At 46.0% G+C, this 20014-nt stretch overlaps 1 protein-coding gene across 1 annotated transcript in view; it reads left to right on the plus strand.

Annotated features, from left to right (window-relative positions):
* The first annotated feature begins 239 nt into the window (after positions 1 to 239).
* The window catches only part of LOC148412128 (uncharacterized), a 56381-nt gene continuing 36606 nt past the window's right edge, over positions 240 to 20014 (plus strand). The window contains exons 1-7 of the mRNA XM_088435249.1: positions 240 to 600; positions 3814 to 3884; positions 8184 to 9649; positions 11439 to 11492; positions 18247 to 18300; positions 18376 to 18429; positions 18514 to 18567. Of these exons, the coding sequence (XP_088291375.1) occupies positions 548 to 600; positions 3814 to 3884; positions 8184 to 9649; positions 11439 to 11492; positions 18247 to 18300; positions 18376 to 18429; positions 18514 to 18567 (1806 nt within the window). The 5' untranslated portion in view covers positions 240 to 547. The remainder of the gene's footprint in view (positions 601 to 3813; positions 3885 to 8183; positions 9650 to 11438; positions 11493 to 18246; positions 18301 to 18375; positions 18430 to 18513; positions 18568 to 20014) is intronic.

Here is a 20014-nt window from a genome sequence, read left to right on the forward strand (position 1 = left end):
GTCACTCGGACAAAGACGACGCAAAAATAGCAGGCCGCCGAAAGGCCAAAATGGACCTTTTCACCCAGCTATTTTCTTCTTCTCTTCCCGCGGTCGGTCGGCGCGACGGCGCGCGGGAGGGAGGAAGGCCTGCAGTGGCGCCTGTCCGCCGCTCGGCGGCGAAACTCGACACCTGGACGGAGCGCCCCCGTTTAAAAGCGAAAGCCAGTGGAGGAAGGCTCCTCACTCCGTCAGCAGCCAGCCGGCAGGCAGCAACCCCTCCCGTCCCTCCCTCCGCCCGGATCGGTTCGGATCGGATCGGCCCGAATGAATGAAAGAGCGAGGAGCAGCATCGGATTGGATGTCAGCCTCTAGTCACCATGCCTTTTCCCTCCCGGAGCTTGAGCCCGAGACGTACCGACGCGTGACGGAGCCAGCGAGGAGCAACCTCCGCCGCGTCGCCTCCTTCTTCATCTTCTCCTTCTCCTTCTTCATGCACGCGCTCGCCAAAGGAGTCACGCTGTGATTGACGGATCAGGTTTTTGACTGCCAGGACAAATGAATACAAATGAATTTAGGCACCCGAAGGAGAGATTGCAAAACCTCTCATCTCGACGCAAAGTAAGTTGTTGACTTTTTTTGTCTTTTAATCGTTTCTCTTTGAGCATGTGCTGCGCACCTGGCGGGGGTTCGGCGTGGGGATGGGACCACCGCGGAGGTGGAAAACGTATACTCGCGATCTGGGCCGATGAGAATAGAAAGTCGAGTGCGCGGTGCGAGTCCAAGTTTTGCGTTTGTCATCCAGAGGGAAAATATGCGCTCACTAAATAAATAGCACGTTTCAGAATTGACAAATTGGCAAAATAAATAGCGCTGAAGTAGTATCCCGCCTTAATGATGTTAAAAAAACGTACACACAGGTTTGGTCGGTTTAACTTTTTGCAGCGTTTGACTTGACGAATCATACAATGACAACAAAAATAGATTTTTTTTCTTGAATATTTGGCAGAAATTCTGAATGCCTTTTGAAAGCAGTAGTTCTCATCCTTTTTTTCCTGTAAAATATTTTTTCTGTCAAGTACCTCATAACAAGTGCAAATATTTTTTGTTTAAAATAAACATTTAAGACAAAGTATTGTGCCATCCATGTCTGATCCGTCAAACTTGACAACTCCATTTATAGCGGTATTTCTAGGCGTATATTATTCTGCATCCTAAGAAGATAGAAAATATATATTAGAAATGTAACTGTAACATCTGCTGGGAAATTGCATCACTTATGACTGTTCAAAACGTAGACAAATGAAGACATGCACACTAACGTGATTTAGCACAAAGTTGCACCATGTTCCAATTCATTTGCTCTTAATTTCAAAAGAAAACTGTACTTTGCCCATCATGTCATTGAAAAGCATGATATATCCAAAAATCTCACGAAACCCTTGTGATGCCTTGTCACAGCCCAGTTTTTCTCAAATATTGGAGCGGACCGGGATTAGCATCCTTTTTTCAGGCGTTTTGATGATGTTTTTTTCAGCTTTAGACTAACGTGTAACCTGTATAAAACGCTGTGAAAAGGTTATTGAAAATTGATTTAAGATTGCTTTTTCCTTTTGTTGATTACACTTTTAGGTAGACTCATACAATTTTTTATCGTTGATCGTTTTATTTATGGTCTGATGAGTGTGTGTGTGTGTGTGTGTGGTTTTTCTCCCTCCAAGGGGGGGGTTTGCTCAATATAATTGAGTAGCACTGGCATTCAAGAACCGATGGCACAAGACTAAATGCACTCGCCATTATTTTTTTTCCCTCCGGCTGTCATTCATCACTTTTATCCGCGATGTCAAACTCTCTGTGGGAGCGCCATCTGACTTGATGTTGCCGTCCTCTCGCACATGTGCGTGAATTAGTCAAAAGCAGATAAAATGCCACTTTGGGAACGCTCCACTCCCAGGGAATAACAATGAAAAGAAACGGAGCCCACGCTGACATGTTGTGCTTTTTTTGGGGGGGGGTGGGCCGGAGGGTGGATGTTATCCGGAATGGGGCGGTAATGGCAAAACCACACCGGATCCACAGCGAAGGAGAACCGAGCAGGAAGTGACAATCAGAGACGTCGATGACACAATGAGAATGTTATCGTCATTATTATTCTCAATTGGCTGGCCATCAATCACTGATTTGAGTGGAGGAAGGGGCTTTCTTTTTTTTTTTTCCTTCCCTGCAGTGTTCTGTGCATTTGTCAGGAGATTTTTAAAGTGTGATGATTTTTTTTTTTCTTTTTACTTCAGATCGGGTGTCTTTCAACCTACCAATGCTAGTTGTAGGTTATCTTTCTGCTGGCACTGGCAATGCACAACTATATAGAAGCTTTTGTTTTTCGTTTTTTTTTCGAACATCTGCTTGGAAGGAATTGACTTGACTTACCTGTCACCATATCTCGTATTTTTCCGACTATAAGGCACACCACATAATTTCAACATGTTTACTAAAAGCAGTATCAACGTATTGTCAACATAACACACTGGGATTGTGAGAATACTGCACCAACACAACTGTTACATGCCTGATTGCGTTTACTAGTGGATAGTGCCCCCTGGTGGCGAATAAAATAGGTGTTCAAACTCGATATCAATACTGAACACATCTTCTGTTTCCCTTTGTTTACCAGCAGATTGCCCCCTGGTGGCTAATGGAAAAAAACTCCAGATATACCGCACTGTACTATAAGCTGCGAGGTTCAAACCCTGAGAAAAAAAATAGATGATATTCCTAATCATTTTTTTTAAATCATTCTCCCCTCGTACCAAGAATATGCAGAATTTTCGCTTTCTTTTTGAGAAGTAAAGGAAAATACACAAGTTTTTAGTGATGGATGAAACTTTTTTTTTTTTTTGCTGATAAGCGTGAGAGTATGAGCAGCTGGCCGCGCGAAGCATCCCAGTGAGTCACATGATTAAGCCACAGGAAGCACATACTGTACTGGATGTACACTTTGATCGACTGTATATACTCATAACCCTTCTGGAGTATTTTTTTTTTTCTTTTTTGCATGTAAACCACTGCAGTCAGCATCATCTTTCCCACATGTCTGCCTCTTCTCGCCCGGCCACAGCTGCTATACACATTTCCTCCTGCAGTGTGTATGCTTGTGTGCATACAGTAGGTGTGTGTGTGAGCCAGTGGTAAACATTGGCTCTTCTGCCCCGTCACTATCGCGGCCCATCTCCCATTGAGGTCGGAGTCAGTCTGCGCATACGGATGTGAACGGGGCGTCGAGGGACGCACCTTTCACACTTTTCAGCCTCTGTGCGCGTTGCTATTTTTGGAAGGTGGCTGATAGGGTTACGAAAAGGGGAAAATCTCGGGAAAGCTTGCAGCGGGGCTGGGAAAATTTGGAAATTTTAGGACAATTTTCGGGAATTAACTTGGCAACTTGTCACGTACGAAATATTTATTTATGTATATGTGTGTATATATATGGCTAACCTTTCTTATTGCAAGTTTACGTTTGTATTTTTCCCGTAATTTCTCTTCCTTTTAAGTCATACCAGTCAAAATCAAAGGTCAATTGTATTTGTTTTTTAAAATTCAACGTCTGCTCAATGATTTTCACTTCACTCGATATTTTGTTGTTATTTTTCCTCCGAAGTTGGATTAAAAAATAAACAACTTGATTTTATAATGTACTGTAATTTTGAAACTGAAATAGAAGATAAATTGTGTAGTTATGTCTCACATAATTCTTTTTCGAGGGGATCCTGGTGCCGTTGGATCCTCAACTACTAAAGCCCATGCGAAGCATCTGACGTTGTCTTTTTTTCTCATCCATAGGAGAGCCCTACTGCTCTGTACCGTTTTGTACTGTACTTGTTACCTGGGACTTACACAAGTACACCCTGAAGGTAAGACCCGGTCCCCGCCATAATGCACTTTGATCGACACCAAAGCGGCTCAAGGACTTGCACAAGGCAAATTGGAAGAATTGGGGTAAAGGTCGTCGAACACAACTCTATGGCGAGGGAGAGATCCTGATCGTACTCCAAAAAATATGTCATTATTTTCAGGAACCAAAATTTGACCCTGTTGTTTTCATTAAAGCTCCAGGCGGAAATATCTAGTCTCTATTTTAATCTAATCTTAGTTTAGCCTTGATTGATTGAGGCATTTGTGAACACCTAGCTAGACCTGACTAAAACAGACATACTAACTTTATCTTAGCCTAGCCTTAGTTTAGCCTAAATTATTTGAGCCATTTAAGGACACCCAGCTAGACTTGACAAAGATCAACGTACATGCTAATCCTAGCTTAGTCAAGTTGTACCTTAGCCTAAATTGTGTGAGCCATTTGTGGACACCAAGCTAAACCTGACAAAGCTAAAAAAAAATCTGCTAACCTTAGTTTAGTTTTAGCTTAGACCAGATTGTTTGCGCTCTGAGCTGCCGTAAAAAAACGCTGAACACTTCCTTTTGAATTGCAAGCTAACTAGCTTGCTGTCGCGTCTGACGCTAGCGTCATTAGCACGTCGTTGATAGCACTTTGCTCGCACGTTGTTAGCATGTTAGCATTATACACAAAAAGTACTTTGCAACGCCTTAAGTAATCTTACAGGCTCAAAAACATCCCAAAATAAATATCACTGCTCCCGTGGACTTGCCAATGACGCCTCTATCGCTGGAAATGTAAAATAAGAACATAAAAATAAAACGACCTAAACGCATGTAAAACGCGCCTTAATGAAAAGACTTCTGGAACTAATTGTGTAAGTAGATACAAATATCGTACAAGGAGGCATAGGAATACGCTACATTCATTTTCAACATAACCAATGGCTAACTTTGCCTAGCTTAGTTTAGCCTTCACGTCTATTGCGTGCATACGAGGGATTTCAGGTGCGTAATCCCGCGTGCAGACCTTCGGGTTCTTCCCACTTGTTCTTCAACTCGCCGTCACATCTGCGCAACACACTGTACATCTGAATCCATATGGCTAATGCGCGCCCCAGTCATAATAAAAGCGGTAGTCAAATAAAGACAACAGAAGTCTCCGCGCCGCGCAGATAGAGTACGTGTAATGCGACCGCTGTCTCGCTGCCAAGCGCAGTTGTCTTCCACCGCAGGGGAGACCACACAGACAGCAGAAAGTCTATTGGTATATATTAGAGCCCCGACTAAATCTCACTCGCTCTATTTTATAAAGCCGCACTGCTTTTGGGAAGCATTACGGCCGTCTATAGAAAGTGGAAAAACCATAAATAGCTGCTGCCTATGGCCAGGCGCCATTTTGCTCCCGGTTTGCAGTGCAAAAATACATTTAAAAAATGACAGTGGTCCTCGAGATCGAGACGTTGGAAATCTATGCGTCATTTACGCTCGCAGGTTCCAAAACTGTCTGAAAAAGTTTTGCTGGACTAGAATTTGACTCCTCGTGTTATCTCATAATTGCATAATAGTGTAGTGATGGGAAAACGAAGGCTCATGAAGCACTTGATATTTTTACTTGCTCCTCTAGATGTCACTGTTGCTTTAAAGATGCAATGGAAATTTCATACATTTCCATTTCACCAGCCTATGTTTTTAAACCAAGAGCGCCATCTAGTAGAGTAAAAAACTATCACAGGTGCTTCACGAGGCTTTGTTTTCCCATCAATATAATAGTGGTAGCGCAGATAGTGTCAAAGTGACAAATTCTGCCAAGCAACCAGTGATGAAAAGTAGAAAACAAATGAGAAAAGACATCCTGAGTTTAGTACATGGGAAAAAGGACACAAAAAGTATATTTTTCCTCCAAACATTTGTTTGATTCAATAACTCGTGATATTTTCCAGTTAATTTGCTCTTAATTTGAAAAGACAACTGTTCCTGTCAAAAACGTCCAACATATGTATAAACAGTTAGACATGGCCAGTAAATTTGCATTAAAATACAATACATTTAAAAATATAATGAAAAAGTATTACTGTACACTAAATTTACTGATAACTTCAAATCTCACGTATTACTTGTACCCCCATTTGAGCAGTGCAAATCCGGCTTTAATAGTTTGATTTAAACTTTCCAGGCAATTAAAAAAAGTCCCAACAGTCGAGCCTCCATTTTGTTTTAATTTTATTTGGAGGATCCATCTTTGTGTCCTCAGCTTCTCGTCAACAATGCCCGCCTCTCACACTTTTCACACGTCCCCATTAGACGGGGCCTGATGATCACAGGTCGGGTCAAAGTGAGGAACGAAGGGGTGGAAGAAAAAAAAAAAGAAGCTGCGCAGGGGCCCGGCCGTGACATCACAGTTGTGGCTGAATGAGCGCCGTGACCCTCGGCGAACAAACATTGCGCGCGGTCACGGCTGAGTGCAGTTGTGAAAACGGAATTGACGCCGTACTCATGCCGATTGAGCTTCTAATTGAGGGGAAGGTCGGAGGGAAACCAGGGAAAGGTGACGTTGATTGTTAAACTTGTAAAGCCTGGAAACAAAGACCAGAAGGGAGCATGAAATTCTGTGTATATGGCACCGAGCAATAACAGCTCTATTCATAGGGCCAGGACCACCTTGGATTTGGTGAACCGCCATTTATTGGGAGGGAAAATTTTCCAGACCCACCCGTGACACTTGAAAATCCGTAAAATAGGGACCCCCTTCCCACATGCTTTCAACAAACTTATTAAAACACACACCTTATTCGGGCCATCAAGGTTGGAACTTTAACTTTGGAGATTGTTTTAAATGAGGGACGTCCCCTTCAAATTTGAATTCGCAACACCAGATTTCGATTTTTCAGTAGACAATGCGCACTAGCGAAAGAAGATTGTGCCACAACTTTTGACAACTTCCATTTTTTTATGCAAATGTATGTTCAAGCATTGGGAGACAAAGAAACGTTCGACTTCGACCGTTCAGAAAACATGATCTCAATATGGTGATTGAATTTTGAACGTTTAAAAGTGTATGTAGCCCTTCTCGCACTGTAGCATTTTTGCCCTTGAGAATGGGGGGAAAAAACGTGAATTGTCAGGGAAAATCAATGTGCAATGGCAAGCTTACTGTAGCGGGTGGCAACGTAAGATGGCTGCCATTGGCTTCTCTTCAATGCGAGAAATTAGCATTGGTTTAAGCTAATTCTAAATGTTAGGACCACTGCTACTTTAAGACACACGGAGCAGCGACAAATACAACAATACTGTCTTAAAATGGTAAAACGTGGTTCTAAAATAAGCTTAGTTTTCTCGCTGGTAGTTACGCTGCATGTTGTATATCTCAATCAAAACGCGACACTCAACCCATAAAAAAATCGCTCGAGAGAACTGCGCTATAGTGGGTACGCAGATTTGTCATCGTCCTCAAACTGTGTCCAAAGAAATCAACGTTGCACGGTTGTATACTCCTTGTTTGCTCAACTGCTCAAATTGGAAGCTGCGGGCAGCCGGCACCACCAAAAATGTTTATTAGTGCAGGATCACTGCAGGAGACGCATGAAAAAAGATGTCCGAGGCCACCCATCCACCACCACTGGTGGAGATATTTTACTCTTAGTCATTCGGTTTGGCTCGGAGTTGCCGTGGACGACGTGCCGAAGCAGTTTGCTGCTGACCAACAAGTTTATTTTTATCGTCCGAAAATATATTTGTCCTAAAAGGACACTGTTTAGTTTCACTTTGCTCAACGGCTTTCTGACAGGTCTGCATAAGGACATGATCATTTTTTATGTATGTTGTTTCTTTTTTAACTCTATCTATCTATCTATCTATCTATCTATCTATCTATCTATCTATCTATCTATCTATCTATCTATCTATCTATCTATCTATCTATCTATCTATCTATCTATCTATCTATCCATCCATCCATCCATCCATCCATCCATCCATCCATCCATCCATCCATCCATCCATCCATCCATCCATCCATCCATCCATCCATCCATCCATCCATCCATCCATCCATCCATCCATCCATCCATCCATCCATCCATCCATCCATCTATCTATCTATCTCTATCTATCTATCGCGATTAATCGTAAATGTTAGCATGAAGCTAGGACACAACAAGGCAATTTTGAACATGACTCAAACTGTTTGAGAATGTCTTGAAAAAACAGTTTCAGGTCTGGAACATAAGCTGGCAAAAATAAGGGGTTTGGCGTTTTAGCCTCTGGTTTTCCTTCAGCCCAATTTCTATGCCCCTGACACGGCTTTTTCATCTCCTCAGATGCGGACATCCTCCAAAAGTTGGGACTCAAGGGAGACAAGCCATCACACCCCGTCCCGGCTGGAGTCATCCCCTTCAAATCTGGAATCATCCTCAACCAACTGGCGCACGTGGAGGCTCCGCTGCGAGCCATCTGGCCGGCGGCCGCGTGGACCGACGCGGCGCTGGTCCTGAGCGTGCGCTCGCACAGAGTCAACAGCGCTTTCCTCTTCACCCTGCTCTCAGAGAAGAAGAAGCTTCTCCTGGGCCTGCAGCTGGTACCGGGCGGTCTAGTCCTCCACACGGGACCCAACTCCTCTGTGGCGCTGCCCTATGAACCTCACGACGGCCAGTGGCACCAGCTGGCGCTGGGAATTAAAGGACAGAAAGTGACTCTGTATGCCTCCTGCGGAGAGCGGAGTGTTCATGTGGACTTTGGGTGGGACGGTGAGGAGGGACCGTCCCCGGAGCGCCGGGACTCCTTCCTGCTGGGCCGCTCGAGCCAACAAACTGGGGCTCGCTTCGAAGGGGCCATCTGCCAGTTGGACCTGATCCCGTCGGCCCGGGCGGCTCACAACTACTGCGAGTACGTTAAGAAACAGTGCAGGGAAGCCGACACCTTCAGGCCCAATCTTTCGCCCTTGCTGCCCGCCTTACCGCCACTAATTAACGCCTCGTCCACGGCTGCCCCCAGACACGGTGGCCCCATAACCAAGAAGGCCCCCGGGCGGAGCCTCGCCCGGAGCGTCGCCGCCGCCGCCTCCGCTGTCCGACATGTAGCCCAGACCCCGGGGACCACTCCTACGCCTTTGCCGAGAACCGTCGTACCGGCGGCGACTCCGCTTGGCCTAGACCTCCCTCCGACCGAGGCCAGAACCGAAACGGTCACGGCTCCGCTCAGGACCGCGACATCCCCGACCAAACCCCCTGCCGCGAGACCGCCCGACTCCAAAAGTACAAGCCGGGCAACCCCCGGACTCACTTCCCCAAAGCCTACATCTCAAAACAAGAAGGCCACTGCGGCAACGGAAAAGAACAAAGCCACTCCCGCGGCTACTACAAGCCCAGACCCTTCCAAGAAAAAACCCGACTCCACTTTATCGGATCAAGCTCCACTAAAGAAACCGCAGCCGACCGCAACTAAGAAAACCCCCACTAAGCCCAAAGTCCTACCGTCCAAAGCCACTCTCTCGAAGCCCAAGCTAAATTCCGTCAAACAGTTTCCCTCCAAACCGGTTGTCTCAAAAGTCGACCTTTCCAAACCGGCCATCTCGAAAAGTTTTGCCAAAACCGCCAAGCCGAACCCGAAACAGGTCATCAAGCCCACCAAGCAGACCCGAACTACGAAGGCCCCGGTCACCCCGCGACCTGCGTACGATCTCGTGACGTCACCTGCCACTGACTGCTTCCAGAGCTGGGATGTGGAACCTACTCGGTTCTCCCTTCTCGCCGGGCCTGTGGGACTAAAAGGAGAACCCGGCCCCGCGGTAAGACATTTTTGTCTCCGTTTCGGCTCCGAATGCACGTTTGGATCGTAGATGCCAAAGTCCAGTCCTGAAGGGCCCTCATCCCGCACGTTTTTTTATGCTTCTCTCCCAAACACACCTGTTTCCAATGATGAGGATCATTTTCACGCTCTTACGGAGCTTGCTGATGACCTAATCCAGCGGTCTCCAAACCCTGTCCTCGAGAGCCGGTATCCTGCATGTTTTCCAGGTTTCTTTCCCCTTCACTCGATTCAAATGATCGCGATCAGGATACAGCCGAGCCGATCATTTGAATGAGGTGTGTCGGGCAAAGAACCCTGGAAAACATGAAGGATGCCGGCCCTCCTGAAGGACCCAGTTTGGCCACCCTTGAATCAGATGTTCTGGGGAGATGAATCTGGACAAGACAAAGGACTCCGGCCCTCGAGGACCAGAGCTTAACTCCGGTGGTTTCGATGATTTACGTCCGTTTTTTGTGCCATGTGCCTTCCAAATCATAGCTGACTTTATGGAAGTTCTTGTAGTCCTGGTCCATTTGCCACACGGGTTTGAAATCCTCTCCCGCCATTTTTGTCGTGCTCTGTGCATCTCCTGGCTGGGCGCGACGTGTCAGGTCTAACGCCTTGCCGTCTTGGCACCAGATTCCTCTGTCACTAAAGGTCACATGGCCTACCTTCAAAGCCGGGTCAAGGGTCAAGGCAGTTGGTAAACACCATCATTTAGCTTCTCGATGCAAACGGGAGCACAAATACCTGGGCAGATAAATGACTTTGCTCCTTAGGGTTCACGGTCTGGAAGTTCCAACCTCGGCTCACCGCCCCAGTCGCGATTCGTCCGTTTAATCGAAGTGCAAATTATTCTTAAGATAATTGCATAATGAAATAAATCATGACTTTCTACATTAAAGTATTTGACTACTTTGGGTACTTAACTCATTCAACTGATTGATACCTTTAGTATTTGAATACCTAAAACCTAACCCTAACCCAGAATTGGACCGCAGGCCTGATGTTTGACACCGCTCTTTTACTTTCAGCAAAATGCTTGAAAAGTTTAAGAAAAGAAACGCATCTTGGATGCAATATCTGGATTCTTAAAGAAGAAAAACGTAAAAATACGTCTTTGGGACTGAATGAGTTCATTTAAAAGGTTTAGTTTTTTGGAATGTGTTTCGCTAGTCAAAATACTACAAAAAGCGCCTCTACTTACGAAAAACTCTCATGACGAAATGACTTCCGTAATGAATTCATTTCGTATGTAGAGGTTCCACCGTACTCGGGATCGACTGTTCGGACTTTTAAAAAAACGTCAAAATACGTCCTTGGGATTGAATGAGTTCAACTTTGTCAGCTTCATCATCCCAGCGACAGGAAGCCGAAAAAGTCACATTCCGGACACGGGGAGTCTCCATATTGTTCCAAAGTTTAGAATTTTACTTCTCTTTCATCCCCGCTTCCAAAAAAACGCCATCTAGAAGGCGGCGTTCACACGTTGTTGTTATTTTTCTTGACTTTCCTCCTCCATTTTTGATGAAAAGAAAACGACGGGGCGTGACAAAGGCACACAGAGGCTTTCAGCGGCACAGGAAACCACCTGTTATTTCTAGCGTTTCCTGCCGCTCCGACTGGAATTACCCGCCGGATACGCTTGGGCTCTCGTCACCTGCTAATGGAATTAGCTTAGTCCGCGATGACCTGACGCTTGATTGAACGCACGTGGATATATGTCGTATGTATACGCCGTCAGTCCAAAGGCAACGCTGAGTGCATTTTGGTCTTTTTTCCCGCAGGGACTTCAAGGACCTCCAGGAAAACCAGGCCTGCCAGGCAAGAGGGGTGCCCGGGTGAGTCCCCTTCCTTCGGTCTTGGTGTGTCCCCATAAGGAGCTTTCTTCCTCCATCTTTAAAGACACGGGCTGCCCTTCGCGTCTTACGACATCTCTGATATTCTTTTTTAGAGCGGAGGAATTACCGTAATTCACCAAATGTAGGACGCACCTGAATGAGACGCGCCCTTAATTTTAAGGTCAAATTCCGGTCTTTTCGATGATACCGTGTATCGGATGCACCGACACTTTGGCGACGATGTAAAAACTATGGCAAAACACAATAAATCACACTTGTAAATTCTTCATATTTTTTGCGTTCATATTCATAAGTTATATACCGTAATTCCCCAAATATAAGATGCACCTGTGTATAAGACGCACCCTTAATTTTATGGTCAAATTCCGGTAGTGTCTTTGTATAGGACATACCAAGAGTTTGGCAACGATGTCAAAACTAGCAAAATAGAATGAATCATATTTTTATATTCTTCATAGTTTCTTGTGTTCATATCTGTAAGTTTCCCAAATTCCCAGATATAAGATGCACCTATGTATAAGCTTCGTTTTAGTAATATTCCCGCATGTGTACAAGGATGGACTCGGACGGCGGTTCAGCCTGCTCGCTTCTTTATTTGAAAATAAAGCCATAATAACCTGATCTAACACACTGGGCTTGGCGCACTTGAAGGGTGATGGTTGCCATTTCTTTCCCTTCAGCTAGCTTAGCTGCTAAATCATTCGCAAGAAGAAGCTTGTCATTAATTCATTCACTACCATTGACGGTTATATACGTCAAAATCCGATCATCTCAGCTTGTAGGGTACAGGGATCACCTGAAGACTCTGGCTGTCTTTTTTTTTCAGCTAGCTAATTCAGATAGCCTATCTAGTCGCTGGCAGGGAGAAGCTTGTCGTTAACCCGTTCACTGCCATTGACGGTCATAAACGTCAAAGATCCGTTTTTCTCAGCTTGCAGGGTATAAGGAACGCCTGAAGACTCTGCTTGTCTTTTTTTACTCTCCAGCTAGCCTAGCAGGGAGCAGCTTGTCGTCAAACCATTCACTGCCATTGACGGTTATAGACGTCAAAGGTCCTTTTTTTTTTTCTCTATCACTTACACTCAAAGGCACGAGTTTGTCTGTTTTGTTGGTCTGCCAAGTCATAGGCAGGAAAAAAAACGTCATTAACTCATTCACTACCACTGATGGTTAGAAACATCAAAAAAGATATAATTACAAGATGTAATTGAAGACACTTTTTTTTAACCACTTTAACCATCTTTCCACTTATAACTGCTGTAAAATACAACTTACAAGACTCATAAGACGGTGGTTGCATTTCTGTGACTCATCCAGTCTAGTCTAAAATCAGGTTTTTTGTTAGTAGCGCATTTGCTTGCCGTAGCCATTCATAGTCCCTTCCATGAATTCATTCACAGCCGTTGACGTATATATCCGTCAATTTTAGCGGGCTGGCTGTGAATGGGGCGAAACGCTTCTTGAACGGGAAGACTTTCATATGACGCGAGCCGTTTTCCTAACTAAGTCCCCCGGCGCTATTGAAGCTATCCTTAGCGACGGAATATGCGTGTGTGTGTGTGTGTGTGTGTGTGTGCGCGTGCGCGCGCTGTCCATGTGCATATGTTGACTGACGCCTCAGTCACAGAGCGGCTTCTGTCCGGAGCTCCCAGCCCCAAAGTTCAACACCCAGATTGTTGCTCGAAGTTGTAATGATAGCAATAATAATAATAGTAATAACCGGCGCAAATCTCCAGCCGACGCGCTCCATCTTTTGCATAGTCACCCTCTCACACGCGCGCACAAGGTTTTCCTATGCGAGCAGATCGGGCGTATTCATCACGCGGCCGCCAGCGCTGACCTCCAACCCCAAAGCATAAACAGGAAAGCTCCTATAAAGGCGGCCTTTCAAAAGCGCCCTGTGCCGCAGGATGCCTAATAAAAGCACTGTAAACAGACACGGAACACGTGGCCGCGCCGGAATGGCTCGCCGGCCTCCGCTCCCGCGCCGGACGGGCCCTCCGCGCTCCTCGAGGAATCCGGGCTTGGAAAATTTCTCCTTGAAAAAGTACCGGCGGGGCAGGAATTGACAAAAGTCTTTGTGAAGCTTGTGTAGAAATATATTGGAAACTTGGAGAATAGCAATGTTTTAATGGATGAAATGTTGCAAATTAAGAGCAAATCAATTGGAACAGGAAGCAACCTTTTAATAAACTGCAAAACATCCACCTTAATTTTCTTATTTTTGTCGAGGAATTGTTGAAATTCAGCATATTGTCACCATCTGGGTGAAATTTCAGCTCCCTAGTAAAAAAAACTAACAAAAAAACTAAATGTAAACAACTGCTCAGCTGTTATATATTGAATGAACATTAATTGATTTACACATTGACATGTAACTATCAACACGGTTCAATCTGATTTTTGGGTGGTTTCCTTCTGAAAACCTGCAGACACGCGTTTTTTTTTTTTTTCATAAGCAGCCAGACGGTTTTCCTCCCCACGTAACCTTTCGTAGCCTTGGATTACGGGAAGTCGGCGTGATGACACACAGAGCACCATTGAGCCCAGCCAGGCAACAACCGCGAACCTTGACCTTTGAACCCCACACGTGAGTGTGAGACGCCGTTGCCGCGGCGACCGCTTCCTGCACAGACGCGCCCGTTTTGAGGGCGTGTGACGACGACGACGGCGGTGGCAGGGAGGTGCGAGGGGACGCGTGCGAAAACTGAGCCCGTCTGTTTCCGAGCACGCACTAGCCTCCTCGCCGGAACGCTCAACTTGACCTCATTGTTTACTCATCTTCCAATTGATTTGCTCTTAATTTGAAAAGATTAATGTACTCTTCCCGCCGCAACATAAAAGAGCGTGAACATTGATTACGTCTTGTATACAGGGGTCAAACATCATTTACAACATCATTTAGAAAGCAGTTATGAGAAATAAGTTGCTTCCTTTTCCAATTAATTTGATCCTAATTAGAAGAGATGAATTTACTGTTCCTCTCACACAGCATTAAAGAGCACGAACATCGATTTGCTGATAATCATAAATAAAAAATTGGGTACGTGTTTTGAGGAGGAGACACTGTAACGTAATTTAGAAATAAGTTGCTTTGTATGCCAGCTAATTTGCTCTTAATTTGAAAAGATAAATTCACGGTTCCCCTCACAGTATTAAAGAGCATGAACATCGTTGTGCTAAAGGGGTAGGTCGTTTTGAAAAGGAATTACGATAACATAATTTTGAATGAAGTTGCTTCATGTTCCAATTCATTTGCCCTTAATTTAAAAAGATAGATTTAGTGTTCCCGTCGCAGCGTCAAAGAGCATTAATATCAATTTGTTGATAACCAGAAATAAATAAAGGGGTACGGGCTTCTGACAAGGAGGCACTATAACACAGTTTAGCAACAAGTTGCTTCATGTTCCAATTACTTTGCTCTTAATTTGAAGGAAAAATGTTGTATTCCCATCACGCCTTGAAAGAGCATGACATTAGATTGCCAAATACCCTCAAAACTTCTGTTCATATGTCAGGTACCTACCGAAGTGCCTCCACGCACCCCCATTTCAGAAGCGCCACCCTACGCGACGGCCCGCACCGTCTCCGTACGAGATCAAAACCAAATTTGCGCGCGCAGCCGACTGAAGCGGAGCTTCCTTGCTTTGAAAGGCTCCCCTCCGGCTCCCATCTGGCTCCGCACGATGAACTAAACGCGTTCCGACGGAGACTGTATGTTAAGCGGCTTTTACGAGCGCGCGCTTCAAAGCGGGACGTTCGTTGACGCCCATTACGAGAGCTCGTCAAAAATATTCTACGTGGGAACCTGATGGCACGCGCCCCGATGTAACGTCCGGCAACTGCCTTTTACGCGCCCATGTGGCATCAAGATGCAATTTGTTGGATATTTATATACCTGGGGGTGACGTCCCGTTGCCGTGACGGCAGAACCTAAAGCGCTATACTTCTGGCACCGCCATCGGGACCGCGGCGACGCCCTCCGAGGCCGCCGCCGTCGGTCGGGGGCCCTGGCGCGCACGCCGGCCTCGCCTTCTCTAATTAGACACCTGTTCCGGGCAAGGTTGCTGTACCCGAACGCAAAACCGACATCACCCCCAAAAAAGAAAAAAAAAATGCCAGCCCGTGTCTACAAGCGTACTCCCCAAACCACATTGCGAAACATGTAATTCAAACAGGCCTGCTGTGTGTGCCGCTGTATTTTGGGAAGAACGGCATCCAGCGAATACTGTCTGGACGCACACAAACACACTAAAAGTCTGGAGGGGCCGCCGCCAGCTGCGTGCCCTCGACGGCGAAGCCGGATTGTTCAAATTTGAGAAGCCCTGCAATGAAAAGAGCTGCCGTGGCAAAGGATCAAATTCCCGTGTTTTCGGTGTTACGCTTTGTAAAAACTACAACAGCATCAATCTGATCTTCCAAAACTCGTCACTTTTCTTGCGTTCGTATCCGTAGGTTATATTTCTGTTGCGTGTTTCAGACTTCCCGCATCGTGAGCGGTCAGCGAACGCCTCGCCGGCATAACGTTGAATGCGCTTGAATGAGCGGTTGTTTTTCCTTTTTCCTCGCGATGCGACTCCAGTTCTTTTTGCCATAAATAGTTGCGCAGCATCCGTGTTTCACCGATTTTAGGATTGTGTGTAAATGCCAAAAGATCGCAATATGACCCGGCGGAATACCTTTCCGCGTTCTCTTACCGGTGCACTCGGCTCCGTATCTTAATACTCTGGAGACATATAACCTTTACATGATCCTCTCAGTTTTAGTAATATTTCTGCGTGTGAACAAGGATGGGCTCGGACGTCGGTTCAGTCTGCTCGCTTCTTGCATCGAAAACAATCCCATAACAACCTCAGCTAACACGAGCTGTCTTTAGCTGCTAACAGCCAACTGACGTCCAGCCGTTACGTAAGTAAGAATACGGCTTATGTGGCTGACAGAGCATTCTTCCTTGATTGGTATCGAATTTTGAAGTTACCGTTTATAGGACGTCTTATTTGGGAAATTACAGTCATTTCGTTTTGATTTGATTTCATTTTGTTTTGTTGGAACCTCACACCAGGCTTGAGAGGTTAACAGCGTCACTCTTCCGCAGAATATCAGTAGTTTTGATTCCGATTGCGTTCTTTGCTCGCAGTCTCTCTTATTGATGATCCTGAGAATATCGAGCCAATCAAATTCAAATATCTGCCGGGAAAGCCGCGCTACAATGTTCTCCCGAAAGGGTTCCGCCCTAATTTTACGTCCCCTTGATTGTGGGCGCTCATAAAATGGCAGTCTAACGCTAAGCCACACTCTAAGCCGCACCTTAATCCCCACCCTAACCCCAAACTCTGACTAGAAGTTTCCTACGGAAAGCTGTTTCAGCATTTCACAAATCCATCTTAATGACGATTAGGGGTGGAACGGTGCCAAAATCCACAGTCCGGATCATATCGCAGTTTTGCGGTCACGCTTTTGGACTCGGATCGGTCGGCTGTTACGTGGACAGTTTGGAAAATCAATGATGTCGTGTACGCTCAGGTTACAGGTAGCTGTCTGAGGTGAAAAATAGGTGAGATGCTAGCTGCAAGCTTGGAGACATTTCGAGTCTTTTTGTTTTGTCTGCGTGTGTGTGTTTTTTTTTTTTTGAAGCTTTGTCCGCAAGAAGTGGGCACTTAATTCGGGATAGCGAAGAGTAACTACGCGGTTATGCTAATACGGACCTAAGACCGGACATTACGTACACCGCATTGACTAAATGCTCCAACAACTTTTCCATACTATCCAATGTCAAGCATGTAGTACGTGACACGAGTATTCCGCAGCGCAAACCCTCCCCACGGGACTGATTCAACACCTGAAATGTAAATCTGTCACCGTGCGCTGTTTGTTTAATCTCCGTGACGGACGAATGACATATGTGGACTGGAGATGGACTCATGAATTCTTTTGACAAACGGAGACAGAGGAGCTGCAAATCTCCCGTTGGGGCAGCCCGTTACAATTGGCAGACTTGTTTTTACGACACTTGTGAACGTTTTCATGAATAATTGAGCTTTTTGGCCTCCGTGCAGCAATCAGGTTCTCTCTCTCTTTCTCCGAGTATCCACTGTCGAGGGCTGCCCCCTTTTTAAAGTACCAAGGATGGGCTCTCATCCTTGCAAACGACATGAGCGCCGTGGTCTGACGAGTCCACGTCTGCAGCGCCTGCTTTTCCAAGGCCACTTGAAGAAGGCCGTCTTGTTCCCGCTCACCTCAATGAACCCCGCTTTAAGAGACGTCTTTCCGCCCTCGCCGCCGACCCTTGACCTCGGCCGGGGGCGAGGCGAGAGATGCCCCGCCGCGGCCCCCGGCCAACAAGCCTCGCTCGGCGCAGACGAGGAGGCTGATAAATGGCCGTGTCAAAATGTTTGAATTGGAGGCGGGCCGTCGAGACCCGTTCGCGTCCGGCGCCATTCCGCTACTTACCGTTACGAGGACAACAACAACAGCTGATCCAGACGCCGTCGCGCGCTTGGCAGAGAAATGCAAAATGTTATGAGACCAGATGATCTGGATTTCTCCTTAAGAGTCTTGACCATATGGCGGAACTGCTCTTTCCATACGCCCCCACATCAGCAATCTTCAACTTGAAAAATGGGTTAAAATCGAAAGTTTTCTCCAGACAAGTCCGCTTGTGCTAGCGCTAGCAAAAGTGCAATATCCAGAATGCTTTTAATCATGGTGGGGTTTTTTTTTTTCTCCTCCGCAGGGTCCCCCGGGTCCCCACGGAAACCCTGGCCGCCCCGGTCCTCCCGGGCTCAAGGTCAACTTTTTTGGCTCTTCTTGCGGAGCTTGAGAAAGTGGCGAGCTCATACGATTGTTCTTCTCGCTCTTTCAGGGTCGAAAGGGAGACCCCGGCATCTCACATGGACCGGCCCTTAAAGGAGAGAAGGTACTTTGGATTTTCGCCGTCGCGCCCGCTCGACATTGGTGCACATTTTTAGCATTCTTGCCTTTTGTACGTTTTGTCCGGAAGGGCGACCCGGGAATCTTGGGCCCTGCTGGAATGACCGGTCAAGAAGGTCGAAAGGTAACTGCGCCTCACCCAGGTGTCGCAAACGCACAAGTGCTTCTTTGTTTCAACTTTTTCATCTTAGCATCTATGCGGCAGCATATCGTAGTTGAGGTTCGATCAGCTTCCGAGGTCTTACAGCCACGGCTGATATCAATAAAACCTGTCGTCCGCGGAAATTAATCCGGATGCGAAATTTTCCGGGGGAAATTTTTTGGGGCGTTTAGATGTGTGCTATCAAAGGAAAACATTAGGAAGCTAATGCATAGATTGTCAAAAGATGATGACTTCAATATGCCACGCCCCTTCTAAATGCCTGCAAACGGGAGGTGGAGAGGTACACCCTATAGGTGTCAAATTTAGCCCGTGTCGGGCTCATTTACTGCCATTCAAAATTGGAAATATTGTCATGGACATCCTCAGTATACTGCTGTGCTACAATTGGACGAAATGTCAGTGGTCAGCTGGATTTGGCTTTCTAGTCAGAAATATCATTTTTGTTGCGAAAGCTCATGTGACGGGAAGGGACACCTTTGATCGGCTGTTTCATCCGTCAGCGTAACGCTGCGCAAGGAGCGTGTGCTATTAGTCGGACAGCGCTTGGATGCGAGCCGGCGGCGTCTCATGTGGCTTTTGTTACGCCCTCGCCCGTCGTCGTGGTGTGTGTGCGAGAGGAGCTCGTTCGGTACATCCCGAAACAAACCCGATGACGGCTATCTCAATCGCAACGGAACCATGCTGGAAAACATTTCCAGAGGTCTGGACTAAACGAGTCCAGATGAGGATCTTCCCAGATTGTCTTCATTTGTGACTTGCCGCTAATGACGCTTAAGCAGGGGCGCCCCAATTTTTTTTTTGCCTCGAAATCTACTTTTCCAGCAGCCGTCCTCACGCCACCTACCAGCAATATGATAAATTAATATCTCTACCTAACGGTAGCATAATCAAGAACATATAACGCAAAACAGCCTTGGAATGCTTTTATTTTGAAATTCCTCCCAAAAGCAAGGTTGTGACAATGGTCTACTACTTGATGATCTACCGTAATTCTCCAAATATAAGACGTACTTTTTTTCCCCCAAAAAATGAAGGCCCAAAACGGTAACTGTAAAATTAGATTTTCTTTTCAAAAAAGAAGCGCGCAAGCTGAACCAATGTCCGAGTCTATCCTTGTTTTTGAGTCTATCCTTGTTTTTGCGTATTTATGGTAAAATAAACTGGAGTTTTGTCACAAGGAAAAGAAAAAAACAACTGTTCGCATTCAACTTTACGCAGGCGCTGCGTTCACCGACCTTTGACAATGTAGGAAATCTGAAATATACTCATTTAGGCCACCGACAATAGCTAGGCGGTCAACACATTGCGCACACTTGTGCTAAAAAGCGTCGGATGACCTCACTCGTACTACTCCTACTACCGAGTGACATCATCACGCTGGCGTCGGCTGTCGCCGTGGCGACTCAGT

Source organism: Hippichthys cyanospilos, chromosome 15, assembly GCF_059441005.1.
Source record: "Hippichthys cyanospilos isolate Australia breed blue-spotted pipefish chromosome 15, RoL_Hcya_1.0, whole genome shotgun sequence".
Taxonomy (NCBI): domain Eukaryota; kingdom Metazoa; phylum Chordata; class Actinopteri; order Syngnathiformes; family Syngnathidae; genus Hippichthys; species Hippichthys cyanospilos.